At 49.6% G+C, this 15,198-nt stretch overlaps 1 protein-coding gene across 1 annotated transcript; it reads left to right on the forward strand.

Annotated features, from left to right (window-relative positions):
* Positions 1-1,672: 1,672 nt before the first annotated feature.
* Positions 1,673-13,747, forward strand: DSTN (destrin, actin depolymerizing factor). Its single transcript, XM_084261306.1, has 4 exons — positions 1,673-1,805; positions 10,378-10,685; positions 10,930-11,006; positions 12,317-13,747. The coding sequence occupies exons 1-4, from the start codon at positions 1,803-1,805 to the stop codon at positions 12,424-12,426; spliced, it is 498 nt and encodes a 165-aa protein (XP_084117432.1). The 5' UTR covers positions 1,673-1,802; the 3' UTR covers positions 12,427-13,747.
* The last annotated feature ends 1,451 nt before the right edge of the window (positions 13,748-15,198 follow it).

Below are 15,198 nucleotides of genomic sequence, written 5' to 3' on the forward strand. Positions count from 1 at the left end.
TCCTGTTATTACTTCCAAAGTCAGGTTAAGATTTTGGTCCAAATTTAAGCATTTCTTGGTTAAATACATCAGACAAGAAACTAGGGAAGAATTGCCCACCTACCCCCATTTAAGTCTAAGTTGTACTGGTTTCACTCTAGATCTGACACACATGTTCTAGCAAGAGGGGACCCCTGGTCAGCATACGCCACAAGACCCTAACACAATAGGACTGGTTTTTTACTACATGCATCTTCAATGTAAGGTCTCTCAGCAACTTCTAATGGGAACAGGGTAAGAGCATCTAAAAGGGGCGTCTACTGGCATATGCCTCAAGGAGGGGAAAGAAATCAAGATGTAAGACCTTTAATATGGATGAAATCTCTTAAGGTATGGCTCACACCTTCAGTACCGAAGCTTCATGCTAGCTGTAACCTGGTATGAGCTACTGCTGCCTCATCCCCCAGCCCTGAAAACATGTAATCGGGTCTTTTTGTTTTCTGCTTACAAGCAGACACTGAGACTCGATAAACAAGCTGGTCGCCGGGGGCTTCTTGCTCTTCAATTCAAGCTGGGAACATCGCTGCAGCAATGCAACATGTCTGTATACTTTTTAACACGAGCAGGTGCTTCTGCAACCCGATGACAAAATGCCCGAGCTCCACCGCCCAGAAACACGGAGGAAACAGTATTTTTGTAACAAAGACGAAACAGCAGCTCCTTGAGCCCCCGCCGCCCCGGTCTCAGAGCCGGCAGCGTTTTGCCAGCGGCCAGCTTTGTGCCGAGGACAAGCCCTTCATTGTTTCAGCCACCTGCAATAGATGCCGCTGCGACCCGGGCGGGGAGGCGGCGGCTCCCGCTGCTACCGGCGGTGCCGCTGCCGCCGGGAAGAACTAACTGCGCCGGGCTTCCTGCAGCGAGCGCGGCGGCCCGGGCCAATCAGGAGTGCCTGGCTGAGATCGCACCAAAGTAGGTATTAAGCAAAAAAAAAACCAACACCCCCCCCCCCCCCCGCAAGAAAACCAACCACCAGACCGAAGCCGCAGCGAGAGCAGAGCCCCGCGCTTCCCCTTCCACAGCTCCCCGGCCCGCCCCGCCCCCACCCGCGCTCTGCAGGGCCGCCGCAGGGTCCCGCTCGCCTCAGGACCAGTGCCCCCCTCTCCCTGCCCCCCTCTCCCTGCTCCCCTCCCCCGACTCCCCCCCACACCCTCCCTTGATTTCCTTCCCTCCCCCGCCCCCTCGGAACTGCCTCAGACCCCCTTCGACGCCTCACCCCCGCCCCTTCCCTCCGGGTTCCCTCAGGCCCCCAACTCTCCCCTCGGCGCCTCCCCGCCCTTCCCCCGAGGCACACCTTGGGGCAGGTAGTCCCGCCCCGCCTCGCAAGGGAGCCGCCGCCATTGGCCGGCCGGCGCGTGGCCGCCGTCAATCAGCCGGGGCTGCCCTCTGTGATTGGGCAGACCACCTCCTTGGCCGGGCGGGAAGGAAAAGGCGGGGGGCGGGGGGGGGGCGCGCGTTCTGTGGGTGCGTGGGTTCCCCTCCCCTCCCTCCCCTCCCTCCCCCCCGGGTGCGGGTGGGCGGGCGCGCGCGCGCGGAGCCGGGCAGGGTGGGGGAGGAGAGGTCCGGGGCGTTGCCACGCAGGGCTCCCACCATAGCAACCGCTTCCTCCTCCGGGCACGGCGGCCGTGACGTCGGCAGCGTTTCCGCCCGGCTCGCGCCCTCGCCGCTTCCCTTCCTGCTGCCGGAGTCCGCGCCGCGCCCAGCATCCGAAGGGAGCAGCAGCTGCCGCACCGCGCTCCGCCGCTTCGCCGCGCCCCGCCGACACCATGGTAGGGAGCCGGGCGCCGCCGGGGGAGCGGGGATGCGCGGGCCGTTGCGCTTCTCCCCCTCCCCCTCTCCTCCGTCTGCATCCCCGGGGAACGGGGGGAGGGGGGCGGTTGGTACCGCCCGCCGCATCCCGGCCTGGGCTCCGGCCGGTGCCGCCGCTGTGCCTGGCGGCACGGTGCTATCGCGCTCCCCGTTCCTTCCTATCCTCCCCCAGTTCTTTCCCTTGGCCTTCGAGCTTCAGGCGGCGGATCCGTTCTCCTCCCTTCCCCCCCCACCCCCCCTCCCCCCACCCATCCCGCCATGAGGCGGCGGAAGGTTACTTCCCCCTCTTGGATGGAACTGTCTTCCCTCCTTCGTCCTCCCCCTGTGAGGCGATGGTACGTTCCGCGCCGCACACAGGCGCTAGGGGCGGCCGCGTCCATTTCGCCCGAGGTGGGGGTTGGGGCGGCGAGGAGAGCGAGCGAGGCGGGAAGAGCCGGGAAGGCGGGGGAGGGGGTGGGGGGGCGCGGTGGCGGCGGCGTCCGCCGCGGGGCGATGCGCGCCCCTCCCCATGCCGCAGGGCGCGGCCGGGGTGGGGGGGGAGGGTAAGGGGAGGAGGGGTGGCGGCAGCGGCTCCCCCCACGCGAGGGGCTGCGTGGGGGGGGGGAAGGTCGCAGCCTGGCAGAAAGGCCACGGGGGGCGGTGGGAGCTCCCTCCTCCCACGGCGGCCTGGGGGCTGCCCCACTGGGGAGGAAGCGCGGCTTCAGCCGCATCCGGCCCCGGGCGGGAGCCATCTTCCCCAAAGGCGAGGGGGTTCGGGCCTGGCCTAGAAAACGGCGGCAGCTGCTTGGCGGAGCGGGGCGACTGAGGCGAGAGGACGGCTGCCCGCCTCAGCCGGCCCGGTGCGCGGCCTCTCGGGGCCAGGCCGCCCTTCACCGGGCCCGGCTGGAGTCAGCAGCCCTGGTAGCAGACAAAAGGGGAGAAACAAACCCGGCGGAAGGAAAACGCTGGTTGTAACAAACGGCTTTTGCAACGACGGCTCAAAGAAGCTTAAATTTTAAGGTGCTTGCTGCAAGGGCTCGAGATTTTTGTCTTGCTGCTTTGCACAGAGAAGAATCATTACTGGAAACACAGGGATGTCTTTAATATACACATTGATTTGCCCTTTTTTTTGGCTTCCCCCCCCCCGCCCCCAAAAAAGAAAAAAGCCAGGGGACCCCTTTCATAAATGGGGTGGAATAGACCCCACAGCTGTTACATGGTGGTTTATTTTCTGTCGGTGTGCCTGCACTAAAACCCTGCATCTCCATTTAACTTGAGCTACTAAGACCGACAAATTCACTTGCATTATCTGCTCATACCGCTTTAACTGCTGGCCTGTTTTTGCTGGAGTCATGCAGAAGCACTTGTCCTGCAACAAACATTTGGGTGCTTTGGCAGAGTTGCTTCAGTTATTTGCCTTTAGTAGAGGGGTTACGTGTTGAGGCCTTCCCGTGGTATTTACCGTTAGTTTCTTGGGCATGTGATAAATCAAGTAAATAAACTTTTCTTATGTGTAAACCCGTCGGATATGCTACTAATCTCCCTGCTTCCTGTAACGCCTGAGCTGAAGCATCTATAGCTCTGCTCCACGCTGCAGACCGGCGAATGGGAGTTACAGACAAAGCTGCTGAAAGTCTGACAAGACTTGCAGCTCTTGTTTAAAATAGGCTTGTCTGAACAAGCTAGCTACCACCTCTGCAGTACGCAAACCTAGTTTAGAATGACTACTGCGTGTGTCAGGCTTCATCTTGCTTCGGAACCAGAGAATTCCCCAGTCAGTCAAAGCTAGCGTTTCTCATAGCGATCTCCTTTTTGGAACAAGGTCTGGGTTGGCTTTTTTAAGATGCTTTTCCACTTGCTGCAGACAAACTTGCTTTTGGGCAAAGAGTGTAGGCCTTCTGGCAAAGTACAGTAATGCCAGCGGGAGGGCATCATTTGGCTCAAAAGAGCGTTGGGTTTTCTGCTTTTGTGTCTTGCCACAAGGTTCAGCTTCTTTGCTATGGGATTAAATGAGTCCATGGTCTTTGGAGGACCGTGCAAATTATTTTTCTTGGTTGTTAGTCAATGCTATTCCCAAATCTGTGTAATTACAAGGTACATATGCCTCATATACAAGATGACAGCCTCATGACAATTGGTAGTGTGGGTGTCTGGCTTGTTCCTGCTTGCCTTGTCAGAATATCACTATCAAGAGGCTCCTGCTGGGAGCAAGGGCTGACCTAAGCGATCTCATGCGGGAGAGCCTGCAGACAGCCAGAACTTGCATGTAAAGCTGTTCCGAGCCTTTTGCTGGCCTGACTGTTCTGTAGTCACAGCCATCTGCAGGAAGGGTACCTCAGAAACCAGTATCTGGGGTGCCCAGAGCAGGCCTCCGAAGCCTGTTTTCAAGGGTGAGGTTTAAGCTGTAGGTTGCTGTAGGTGCCTGGAGGAGGGCCACAAGAAAATTCTTAGGGACACTTGGTCTCATAATAGCTGATTTCCATGCTGAATGGGTTTCTAAGAAGCTTTGCTTTCCTGCTGGAGGCCTGTTGTGTACCAGCTTAGGCCCGCATTACCTTAAAAAGATGTATTTCAACACAAGAATGGGTACTAACTCAAAACTTCTGCCTTCCTCCTGGCTACCACAGTTCCTGTTTTTCAGCAGCGCTGCTGCTGTGGTTGCCTTCTGCCTGCATTGCCTGTTCTACCCACCTTGGTAATTTTATCAAGAGTGAACTTCATGGTAGCTCAACGAAGGTGATGATTTCCTCTTTGGCTGAAAGCTGAGGAAATGACCTCCAGGAATTCAAGGGAGGCTTTTTTTGGTGCTTTTTAAAAAATTGCTTTCTTACTCATCTCTCTTCATCTAGCTTCATAACCTTTCTTACTGGCGGGGGGGGGGGGAAATCTCGATACTAGAGTTTTAATTCTTTTCCATAAAAAAAGAGACCAAATAATGGAAAATACAAAACTTGAGTCTAGCTGGCCAAGATCTGCCTACAAGTGATATGCAAATAACTCTGTCTCTTGCTGCTTTATGGTGTGCAAATAATGGCCTCTTGCACAACAGCAGTAAAAAGGCAGTTAGTTGTTTCCTATCACACTTCAGATCTGAATTGAAGCTTTGGACTTTCAGATGCACAGTGTAAACTGAGGTGCTTGTCCAGCTGTAGGTAGCAGAGGACATGGGCCTGCTGGGACTTGGGAAGTCACGGGTGTTCCCACACTGGTGCTGGTCTTTGGGGTGAATTAAAGTAGTCGCTCCACGCATTGCCTCCTTTCCTACAATAAAATAGGGGATGTTGATACAGGGTTTTCTTGAGTGCTCAAACAACAGATTAAAAGCCAAGCAGTATTTAAGATTTTCACCCATCTTCTTGGCTATAGCTGATGCCTTTTCAGAGGCCTGGTTTGGCAAAGTTTTCTGCTGGTCTGTTAGCTGCAGCCAGGCTCTGTGATCCTCCTGTTCTGCTAGGTGCTCTCACAACTAACTTGGCTTAGTTTTTCCCTTTGAGGTCTTGGTGCTTGGTGCTTGATGATGGTCCCCAGGGTATTGTGTGGCAGTGTAAAGGGACAGCTTTGTGGATGTTGCTGCCCCAGAACAGTTGGGTGGTAATAGGTTTAATTGAAAAAAATACTCGTTGAGGAGATGTACTGTGAGACATTACTGAGTCAGATGGAAATGCCACATGGTTCCACAGGCAGTTCTGGCAGTGGCAGGGAATTTTGGGGGTAGATAGGAAGGATGGCATGCCAAGCACAGAGGAGCAAGAAAGCTGAAGAAACAGAACCAACTACATGGCAGTAACGCAAATAGCAAACATGGGGGCACAGCGTTCCCGAATCTGCCTTTGCAATTAAACAAGGCATACTTTAATAAGTTCTTGGTGTCAAATTCTGGAAAAATTGATGATGCTTTTCCAAGAAGCAAAAGTTTCCACTTGAGTAGCTGTGGATGGTTCATGCTGGTGTATACAGTGTGTGTGCATGGTTCCCAAACAAAACAAGTCAAGAACTGGTTCTTGAAACGTCTCTGTGGATAATGCATGCGCAGGCACTGCTGTGGAGGGCTCTTAATTTCTGATAGTGGCAAAGAAAGCCTAGGCTGTAAAGTTGTCAGTGCTTTAAAAACCAAATTTAGTCCCTCAAAGTTGTCTTGAGGCAAACTAAGTCATTAGTTTAAAGGTTTTATTGCCTGTCTTACAGTTGAGGAGGGAACAAAGACTTTGCTTAGGTAAAATATTTTAAATATTTAAGGAAAATACTGGAGTTCACAGCGCTTCCTAACAAAAGAGGAGGAGAAATCCATCGTGTCAGTGTTGCCTTTCAGTGCAGGCTTGCTACAAATCCAGTTTATCAGGTGCCTGGCATGTGTCTCCTGAAATGGCTTTCTGTATACAGGAGTTTTCTTGAAAAAGCTTTGGATTATTCTTCAGTCTTTTCCCCCATTTAGGTTAAATTTCAGTTGTTGAGTAGTTGGCAATGGAGGCAAAACGTTGGAAGCTGTTAGTGGAGGCAGCTGGGGATGGCTCTGGCGGTTGTTAGCCAGCTAGACACAAGGCTCTCTCTCTTCGGGCTGCCCTGTGTAGGGACGGCATTCTGCTCTCGCAAGGCTTGTGCAGTGCTCTGCACTTAAGGCCGGAACGCTGGCTTTGTGTAGGGAATAAGAGCCGCTGTGTTACTGCAGCGCATGCTGACGAGGCATTTAATGCAACCATTACCTCATGTGCCTGCTGGTGTGTGTGTGTGTGCTCCAGAATAATGTGTGAGGCAACGCTGCTGCCCACGAGGGATGCCGCCTTTGCAGTAATTCCGGGGAGGACTCCCTCAAGAGGAACTTACTGTGTCCATTCTCACCTGAATGTCTCCCTGAATGTGCTGTACTGGCATCGTTTTCCCATCTGATAATGAGGTGCCTGCCTTACTTCAGCCAGGTTCACAGGCCCTGCAGTTAAGGTCCTTGGCACCCACTGAAACAGGCTGGCTACTTGTCTGTTTTCTTCTCTCTGCAGTTATGTCCTGATAATGGTTTTAAGTTGGTGGTGTCTGTGCTAGGGGGTTGATCTGTTCCTTACACAGCCATCCATTGGTGATATTTTGTTGTCTTGCAAGTACCTGCAATGTGTGCTGCTTAATGAGCCACCCATGAATTGGATAACTTGCTTTCACGCTGAAAAAGGAACAAAACCAGGCTAGCTGTTGTAGCCCTACAGCATGCAAGCCAGAATACCCAAAATAGAATGGACTTGCTGTATCAAATCCTCTGAGATTGGGACAAAGAGAGACAATCCAGACTAACAAATGTTGGTTCTGTCATTGCTGGTGGGGTGGAGACTTCTCACCAGCTATTCTTCTGGACAAATCATCAGGCACAGTTGAAATGTTGATTGAGGACATGTATTTATGAGTGTGTCATTTCTCCTTGTTGCAGTGCTCTTAAAAGTCATCCTGTTGCTGCCTTACACAGAATAGTTTCAACTGTCTTACAACAAATGGGGATGTTTTGGTGGGTTTTTTCCTTTTTAAGGATGTTCATGAAGCTGGGCTTGAAGAGGGAGTCCTACAGTTACAAAATGAGGTCCTCTTTTTGGAAGCAATTAGTTGCACCAGGTCTTTATGAGTTTGTTTCAACCCATACTGTGACACAGCTATAAGGTTTTCTCAGTTGGAACAAATCTGCATTGTCTGCACTGATATAATGGCTGCTAATGTCAGCCTGTGTGATGAATCCAGGGGTTGTACAGCAGCTGTGAAAAGGAGTAGTGCCAGCCTTTTGCTTTGGAAAGCTAAAAAATCCATTCTTACTATTGTCCCTTCGGCTTCTGGTCAGCCCCAACTGTCAGCTGCAGTTTAACAGTGAATTTTGAGTTTCCAGACTAAATACGCTCAACATTTTTGGAATTTGAACTGACTTGCCAGCAGTGTTCATTTTCTTTATAAGGAAACAACTTGTTTCCCGACTGGGAGACACGTTTCTGGCTGTGCAGTAGCACAAGAGTATGCTCTTGACTGCACAGTTTGCATCAGCCTGCAGCTCCGTTCCTGCTGCTTGCTTCTGTCTCTCTCAGAGTTAACTCAGCCACAGGAATTGGTGCAGGGGAATTAGTTGTTGTGGTTGTCTTGGAATTGACAAAGGTAGAATTAGCTGATAGGATTATGCCATTGCAAGACTCATTCCTATGCTAGGTCAGGTGTTCCAAGCACTTTTTACTTAGAATCTTGGGGGGTTGTGACCAAAACTGAGTTTTAATGCCTCTTGTCAGCTCTGAGGTGCCATTAGTTAGAAGACAAACCTCAGGGGAGGAGAAAAAGGTTTTGTGCTCACTATGGATATATCCTAGTGATTAATGTGATGGTTCTTGTCACTGGACTGCTTGCTTTATCAGGGGAACCTTGTATTATTTAGACTCTTCTCAAGGAGCTCTTGCCTACACCAATCACAGGAATGGGAGGAGAAAGACCTTTATTCCTCATTAGTTCTCAATTACACTCTGACAAAGTGCAGTCCTGTCACAAGGAGTAGGTGACATAGGAATGAGTCAGTTTGAGTCGATGTTTGCACTTTTGCCTGAATTTATCCTGGAATGGGCTTACTCTGCTTACTTTCCTTGCCTTATTTGAGATACGTAGAGGAGTGGCTCCCTGCCAGGCAGCTAAGATACAGTGACTTGTTCCCTGTTCTCCTGTCCCAAAGTAAGTGCAAGGGATCTTGAGGGAAGTCCCCTTGTATCTGAGTTAAGGGCACTGTTCTCCATGCTACAGAAAAGCTGCTGTCTCAAATTCACCGCTGTATGAGATTGCCCTGGTTTTCCATGACCAGCGCTTCCAAGATCTAGATGCTGGGCTCCATGGTAAGAGCCTCTGCCAGCTGTGCCACCTCACTTCACTGGGATAGTAAAGCCATGCCAGACACCAGAAGTTACAGAAGAAGAGACATTGGTAGGAAAAAGAGAGTTTGAGCTCATCTGAGGTCCTGCATGGCAGGCGCTGGTCAAGGCTTTGAGAACAGGCAAGAGAGGGCAGCACACATTTAGTAGTCCAGTTGATAGCACTCTCTCAAGGACAGCCTGTCTGAAAGCTAGCACTAAGCAGTTCCCCTTCACCACTCATCTTCCTGATTTACATCTGGACTCTGCTATTCCTTTACAGCATTTCTGCCCTGACAAGGTACAATGTCCCCCACAGACTGAATCCACTGAGCACAGGTATCGGGGTTGAGCCTTAAGGAAAACAAAACGAAGGACAACCTTTAGTCCTTCCCACTTGGTGTGTCTCGTATGATGCTTTACCTGACTGTTTAGTCCTGCTGACTGATTGTAACGGTGACGTGTGGCAGTTTACACAGAGGGAGGAGGGTGATTTTCTTTCTGAGATATGAATTGCCATATCTGAGGATAATATTTGAATTTAGAAGACCAAAAACCAGTGGGGAAAAAGCAGTATTAGAAAGGAATCTCACTGTTTACACCACATGCAGCATTTAGAACAGATAGATGAGTTTTGGACAGGCTTCAGTTCAGTCTTTACTGCTCTGGCTGGAATGTCCTTCCAGCAGTGTCTCCTGGCCAGTATAGCTTCTTATATTTGCAGTATTCGTTATTCCACAGCTGCTTTTAAACTCTCCAACTTTGCTGCACTCAGAACAAAAAGCTCAGGCACAAATGCTCCTATCCTGCTGCTACTTTTTTTTTTTTTGTTCCCAAAAAAAGCAGCAGACTGAAAATGCAGTTCAGCCTCTTGTCGTTCTTGCTAGGTCTTGTCCTCCTTATTCCATGCAGCTGCCTTCAACGTTAGATTGATAATGCTGCATCTGCACCTCTTATTCCCCCCTGTACCAGCTGTAATACCACAAGGTAACTAGAATTCATCAGACTTCCAGGGGAAAGTAAAGAAAAATACTTGAAAATGCAGGCAGCTTGCTTTAAAAACTGGTGGAGGAACTGCTGGGAAGTAGGCGCTTTTTAACTGTTAGGCTTGTAAGTTCCCCCTTTAAAACACTGAATTCAGGGCAACTTCTGAAATTTGGCTTGTTCAGCTAAAAACTGCCAGTGCAGTCCTAGTACCCTGCTTACATCTCTTGATGTCTAAACCTAATCCGTGTGACAAGCAAGGAATTTGGCTATGTTTTGTCTCTGTTACTAAAACTGCCTGCTAGGAATGGCTAGGAAGCTTTGAAGAGAAGAACCTTGTGGGCTTGATGGTCTGGCCAGCCTGAAACGTGTAACAAAATTAAGCTGCTGCAATGCCAAAGGATCTGCCGCAACTGAGTCTCAGAGGACAAGGGGTGGACATGCATGTAAAACTGCCCCAAAACAGTGTTCTAATACAAGTAGGATTGTCCCTTCTCTGGAATAGTTTTGGTTTGGCAGCTGGCTGTGGTTAGCCTTGAGACTCCAGATTCTTTACTTGGCCGGGAAAAAGAGGGCCTGCAGCCTTTTCTGACGAGACTCTCAGGCCACTGGTAACTCTTACCAGTATCAGTTATCTTCTAGCCTGGTATTTAAGGCAGTGCAGTAATGTAGCTGTGAAAATTGGTGGTGGTAACCCTAAAGGTCTCTGCTCTTGTCGTTGCAGGCATCTGGAGTACAAGTGGCCGATGAGGTATGCCGCATCTTCTATGACATGAAAGTCCGGAAGTGCTCTACGCCTGAGGAAATTAAGAAGAGGAAGAAGGCTGTCATCTTCTGCCTCAGTCCAGACAAAAAGTGCATTATTGTGGAGGAAGGCAAAGAGATTCTGGTGGGAGATGTCGGTGTAACAGTTACCGACCCTTTCAAGCACTTTGTGCAGATGCTTCCCGAGAAGGATTGCCGTTATGCCTTGTATGATGCAAGCTTCGAGACCAAGGAATCCAAAAAGGAAGAGCTGATGTTTTTCTTGTGGTAAGCCATCTTCTCAACTCACTCATTCCTAACGTGCAGTCCAAGCACTGTGGGTGAGGTCTCTGAGCACTTGTATTGCCCAGGCTGGCGAGATGGCAGGCTTAAAGTGAGCCAGGCAGCCTGATGCCTGTATTCCGTGCCACAAATACATGTTTCACTTGTTCATAATCAGTTGGATACTGCTTCTGTCTATGCTGGATAGTAAATGTCACTAAAGTGCACTCTCTTTGGTGTATCCCACTAGGGCACCAGAACAAGCACCTCTCAAAAGTAAGATGATCTACGCAAGCTCCAAGGACGCAATCAAAAAGAAGTTTCAAGGTACGTAATACAGCTAACACGCCTAGTTGTGCCGTGCCCTTTGAATGCTGACACATCAAGGCTGCTTCTGTTGGTTAATTGGTTTGGGTTGCTTTTTGTGGGTGGTTTGGTTTGGGGTTTGTTTTTTTTTTAGATACTAGCGAGAGGTAAGTACTTCACAGGTGAAATGTCCTGTGACAGAGCTAAAATGAGCTCTGGCTAAAACTTACATTGTCTGAGAGTGATTTTGAGAGGCACTAGAACTGTGCTCAGGACAGGAGCAGGCTTTGCAATGTATGACACCATAGCTGTTCTGTACTGAGCAGCACATCTGCACCGTACAGGCTAGAAACAGTTAGATTCATAACACAGAGCTGAAATTTTTGCAGAGCTGCCTCTGTGGCAAAGGAATTTCAGCCCTGTGTCTGTTGAAATACACAATCTCCTAAATTTACTGTGCTGTAGTAGTAATAATTAACAATTCACTTGATTTAGAGATGCGATTACTCAGTTCATAAGGTATTGCATCCCCAAGCAGGCAAGTAAAGCTGAGTTCTGCCTGTCGGACACCATTAACCAAGGAGTAAACACCTTGCTGCAGCATTCAGAAATTTCCTAAGTTGGTCATTCCTAAGTCTAGCTCGTAGCTAGATAGCACTGCTCCTCCTCCCTCTGCCCCTTCCCTTCCCCACGTTGCACTGAGCCAAAACCTTGCAGTGTGCGGGACTGACAGGATCCTTGTGCAGCAGTGCCTGCCTTCATGGGACAAGTGGATTGGAACTACCCAGGGGTACTGTATGCTGTATGCTGCACGTGTGGAAGTTGAAAACAGAAATCCTGAAGAAACTGCTTTTTTCCCCTTGGTTTAGGTTCCCTGCCCACCATACAAAGAAACTGTATCCCTTAGACCAGCTAAGTCTTCCCAGTATCTATGTCTCAGGTTCTCACCCTGAGTCTTTCACCCACCTCTCCAAAGCCAGCAGAAGAATCAGCCACCTTAGTGTGCTTGTGTGCAGCTCCCTCAGCTGCCATATCCAGGGTAACACTAGGAATGAGAGATTTCACTCATAAGAGAGCCTGCATTGAAAAGTCTGAGCACTGATCTAGTGAAAACTTTCTCCCTAACATCTCTGTGTTGATATTTGGTGTCTAGCCAGATGTCCCCTGTGGCATAACAGGGGAGAACCATCCAAATTCCCAAGCTAAGGCAGGACTTGCCTGCTTGAGTGACCTGATTGCCACCCTCTAATATTACTACCAAGTATGTTTCTTTGATTGATTACCAGCATGTTGAAATACTGCATTATTGAGTGTTTTGCCTCTTTTTTTAGGCATAAAGCATGAATGCCAAGCAAATGGGCCAGAGGACCTCAACCGAGCTTGCATTGCTGAGAAGCTAGGAGGCTCCCTAGTCGTAGCTTTTGAAGGAAGTCCCGTGTAGATGTCATACAGTGCCACAACTCTACAAGCATTCCATGTTTTAATATATCAATTATATAAAGCAACCATCCTAGGCAAGGGTTTCACTAACTGTAGGGAAGCTGTCTTGTAGAATAAAGTAGATTTTGGAGACGTAGCTCACATGTAAAAACAACCCGAAATAAATCAGATCGAAGGATTTATCTTGGTGTATTAATATTTGCATTGGTTGTCCAGCCCAATACTGTTCCCCAATGGATTAACACTAAAGGTCTCCCAAAAAATTTTGGTCCAGTGCAGCAGTGTATCATGGGATGGGAGGGGGGAGGTGAGAACAATCTGGTTCCTGTTCTTGTCTAAATTTTAACAAGCAAAATTCAGTCAGTCTTTTTGAGGCTACTGGCCAAACTGCCAAACTGAAAAAACTTTTCCCCTGTAACAGTTTAATACAAAACTTAAAACTTGTAGTTTGTTAGGCTAAAGCAACCTGTGGCACCAAAACTGGGTTAAATTCTTAGTGCTTGTGGTTGCAGAGCAGTACTAATAAAGGCTAATTCTGAAGTTAAATAGAAATAAAATAGACACACTTTTCAGGAGAAATAGTCCTAATCCACTCTCTTGTAAACTCACGGTGCAGTAATAATAATATTTAAAGGTTCACTTGTTCTGTAGGCTCAGTCTTGTTATGAAGTGTCCTGAGGTCTCTTCCAGCCTGAGTGATTCTATAAAAATTGCTTTTCTCTTGACATAGTTTAATTTAGAACTATCTTAGTTTCTCTAATACACACTTACTAGTGGATCGGATGCTTCTGAGGCTTTTACAAATGCAGATTCTTATATTGGAGCTCTCCAGTTATGGGTAGTACAATGAGACAGAGCCACATCTTAAAAAAGTGGTACTCTCAGCCCCAGTCCTTGGTCACTTGGTCCATTTGTCCATAATTACTATTGATTTAACTTAGTAGAACCAATCGGCCTGACTAATACGGCTTGATCTGGGCTTTTCGTCTGTTAGCTTCTTTAATTCTGTAGAAATGCATGGAAATATCACCTACTAGAAAGTTTGACCTGAAATGCCTTTTGTATGGGGGGGGGGGTAGAGAACATTCCTGTGCCAGCTACCAAGATCTTAAAAGCTTCCATGTTTCACCAGTGGTTGATTAAAGCTGTTTCCTTTGTGTAATGTGTACATGGGAGTTGCATAGAGTTTTCCTGTATGTCTGTAGAGAACAAGAAAAAAAAAAAAACAACAACAAAACCCTTAGCCTCCAGTGCGTTCCTGTGATATGTTCTGTTCGTGCCAAATTCAAATAGCCTAAATAAACGGGGTTTCCCTCCCCTGGGTCGGTGACTGATTCCTCTCCAGCCTCTGGATCAGCCCTCCTGCTGTGGGGCCAGTGCTGCTGTAAGCCGGGTGCTCAGGGAGCCGGTAACACCTTCTGCAGCTGCCGCCCTGCGCTGCTCCCCGAGGGGGAGAAAGGAGTGGGGGGGAAACACTGCAAGGAAGAGCTGGTGGGAGGGAGTTTGGGGGGGGGGAAGCAGGGTTGTGTGTGTGTGTGTGTGTCAAGTGTGCTGCCCCCCTAGCCCTGCACCCCTCTCACAACTGAGTGGCGGCCAGCTCTCCACTCTGCCCTTTAGCACTCAGACCTGAATTTCCAGGGGCTGGGAGCTTTCTGGTGACACATGTCTGATTTGCAGTCGGAGCAGGAGAAACCCAGCACTGCTTTCCCTGTCAGAACTGAGGGAGCTTTCTCTGCCCAGCCCGGTGGGGCCCAGGCTGTTACAGGCTGCCCCTTCCCCTGCGAGCTCCTGCCAGATGTGCAGGGACAGACAGCTGTGCTGTCCCCACAGCACAGCGCCGGTTTATCTGCAGAGCCTGGGAAGTGACGGCCCATTACCTAACTCAGCATGTGGCCTCCCTGGCCATGCTGCACGGCTAAAAAGCCTTTCACGAGAGGCAGGCACAGGCTGCTTGCTCCAACTTGGCACCCCCGCGGGTCACAGGGCTAGGAGCGCAAGGCTTTCCCATGCAAAGAGATCCACTGAAGCAAAGCTTTCTGATTTCAGTGAACCAAACCCAGGCTCTTTTCTGCTGGTGCTTTTAGGCTGCGTTTCAGTCAAGTCTGAGCTTGGCTGAGTGGGTAATTGTCCTCATAAACAGCTCCTCCTTGCCTAGGTATCTGCAGTGCTGGTCTCTGTCCAAAGTCCAGGTTGAGATAAGGAAAGGAGTGACAGTGTCACAGTGGGAGTGGTGCTGCCAGACAAAGGCAACTCCCAGCCAAAATCCAGCTGATAAGAAGTGCCTTCAGAGTGCAGGAATCTTGGAAGAGATATCCAGCCCAGGTAACGTCATTGTGGACTTCTGCATGGGATTTCCTTGTTTAGAAAATGGAGCAGGAGACGCTGCAAAGGTGGAAGGATATCAGATCTGGAAGGTAGTGCAGCTCCCACAAGAAAGACCTCAGGTCAGGGACTTGGGTACAAAGTGCCTTCATCCCAGGACTTTAAAGGGGCCTGAGGTGGTACTTCGGGCCTTAGCTACATGTGCTCCCACAGCTTAAGCTGATCTAAGAAGCTTTGGCTGTTTTAGGACCCTCATGGCCATTCCCAAGTTAATACATGGGGCTTCTCTGGAAGAGTACTGCATTCCAGGGCTGGTGGTAGTTCAGTCTTCGGAGCTATAATGCTTCAGGCTTGTCCATGTCATGGAGTTAGTGGGCTGAACTTTACCATCTCCCAAGGTTGCTTGTCCCGTGGTTGGAGGGGGTGAAGAGCAGGGGAAGATGTTTCATCT

Source organism: Gallinula chloropus (genome assembly GCF_964237585.1).
Source record: "Gallinula chloropus genome assembly, chromosome: 3".
NCBI classification, from domain to species: domain Eukaryota; kingdom Metazoa; phylum Chordata; class Aves; order Gruiformes; family Rallidae; genus Gallinula; species Gallinula chloropus.

Bases quoted from the DNA above. Each gene is read 5' to 3' on its own strand.
- DSTN (XM_084261306.1), top strand. The intron at 10,686-10,929 runs GTAAGCCATCTT...GTATCCCACTAG, and splicing joins GAGCTGATGTTTTTCTTGTG to GGCACCAGAACAAGCACCTC. The intron at 11,007-12,316 runs GTACGTAATACA...CTCTTTTTTTAG, and splicing joins AATCAAAAAGAAGTTTCAAG to GCATAAAGCATGAATGCCAA.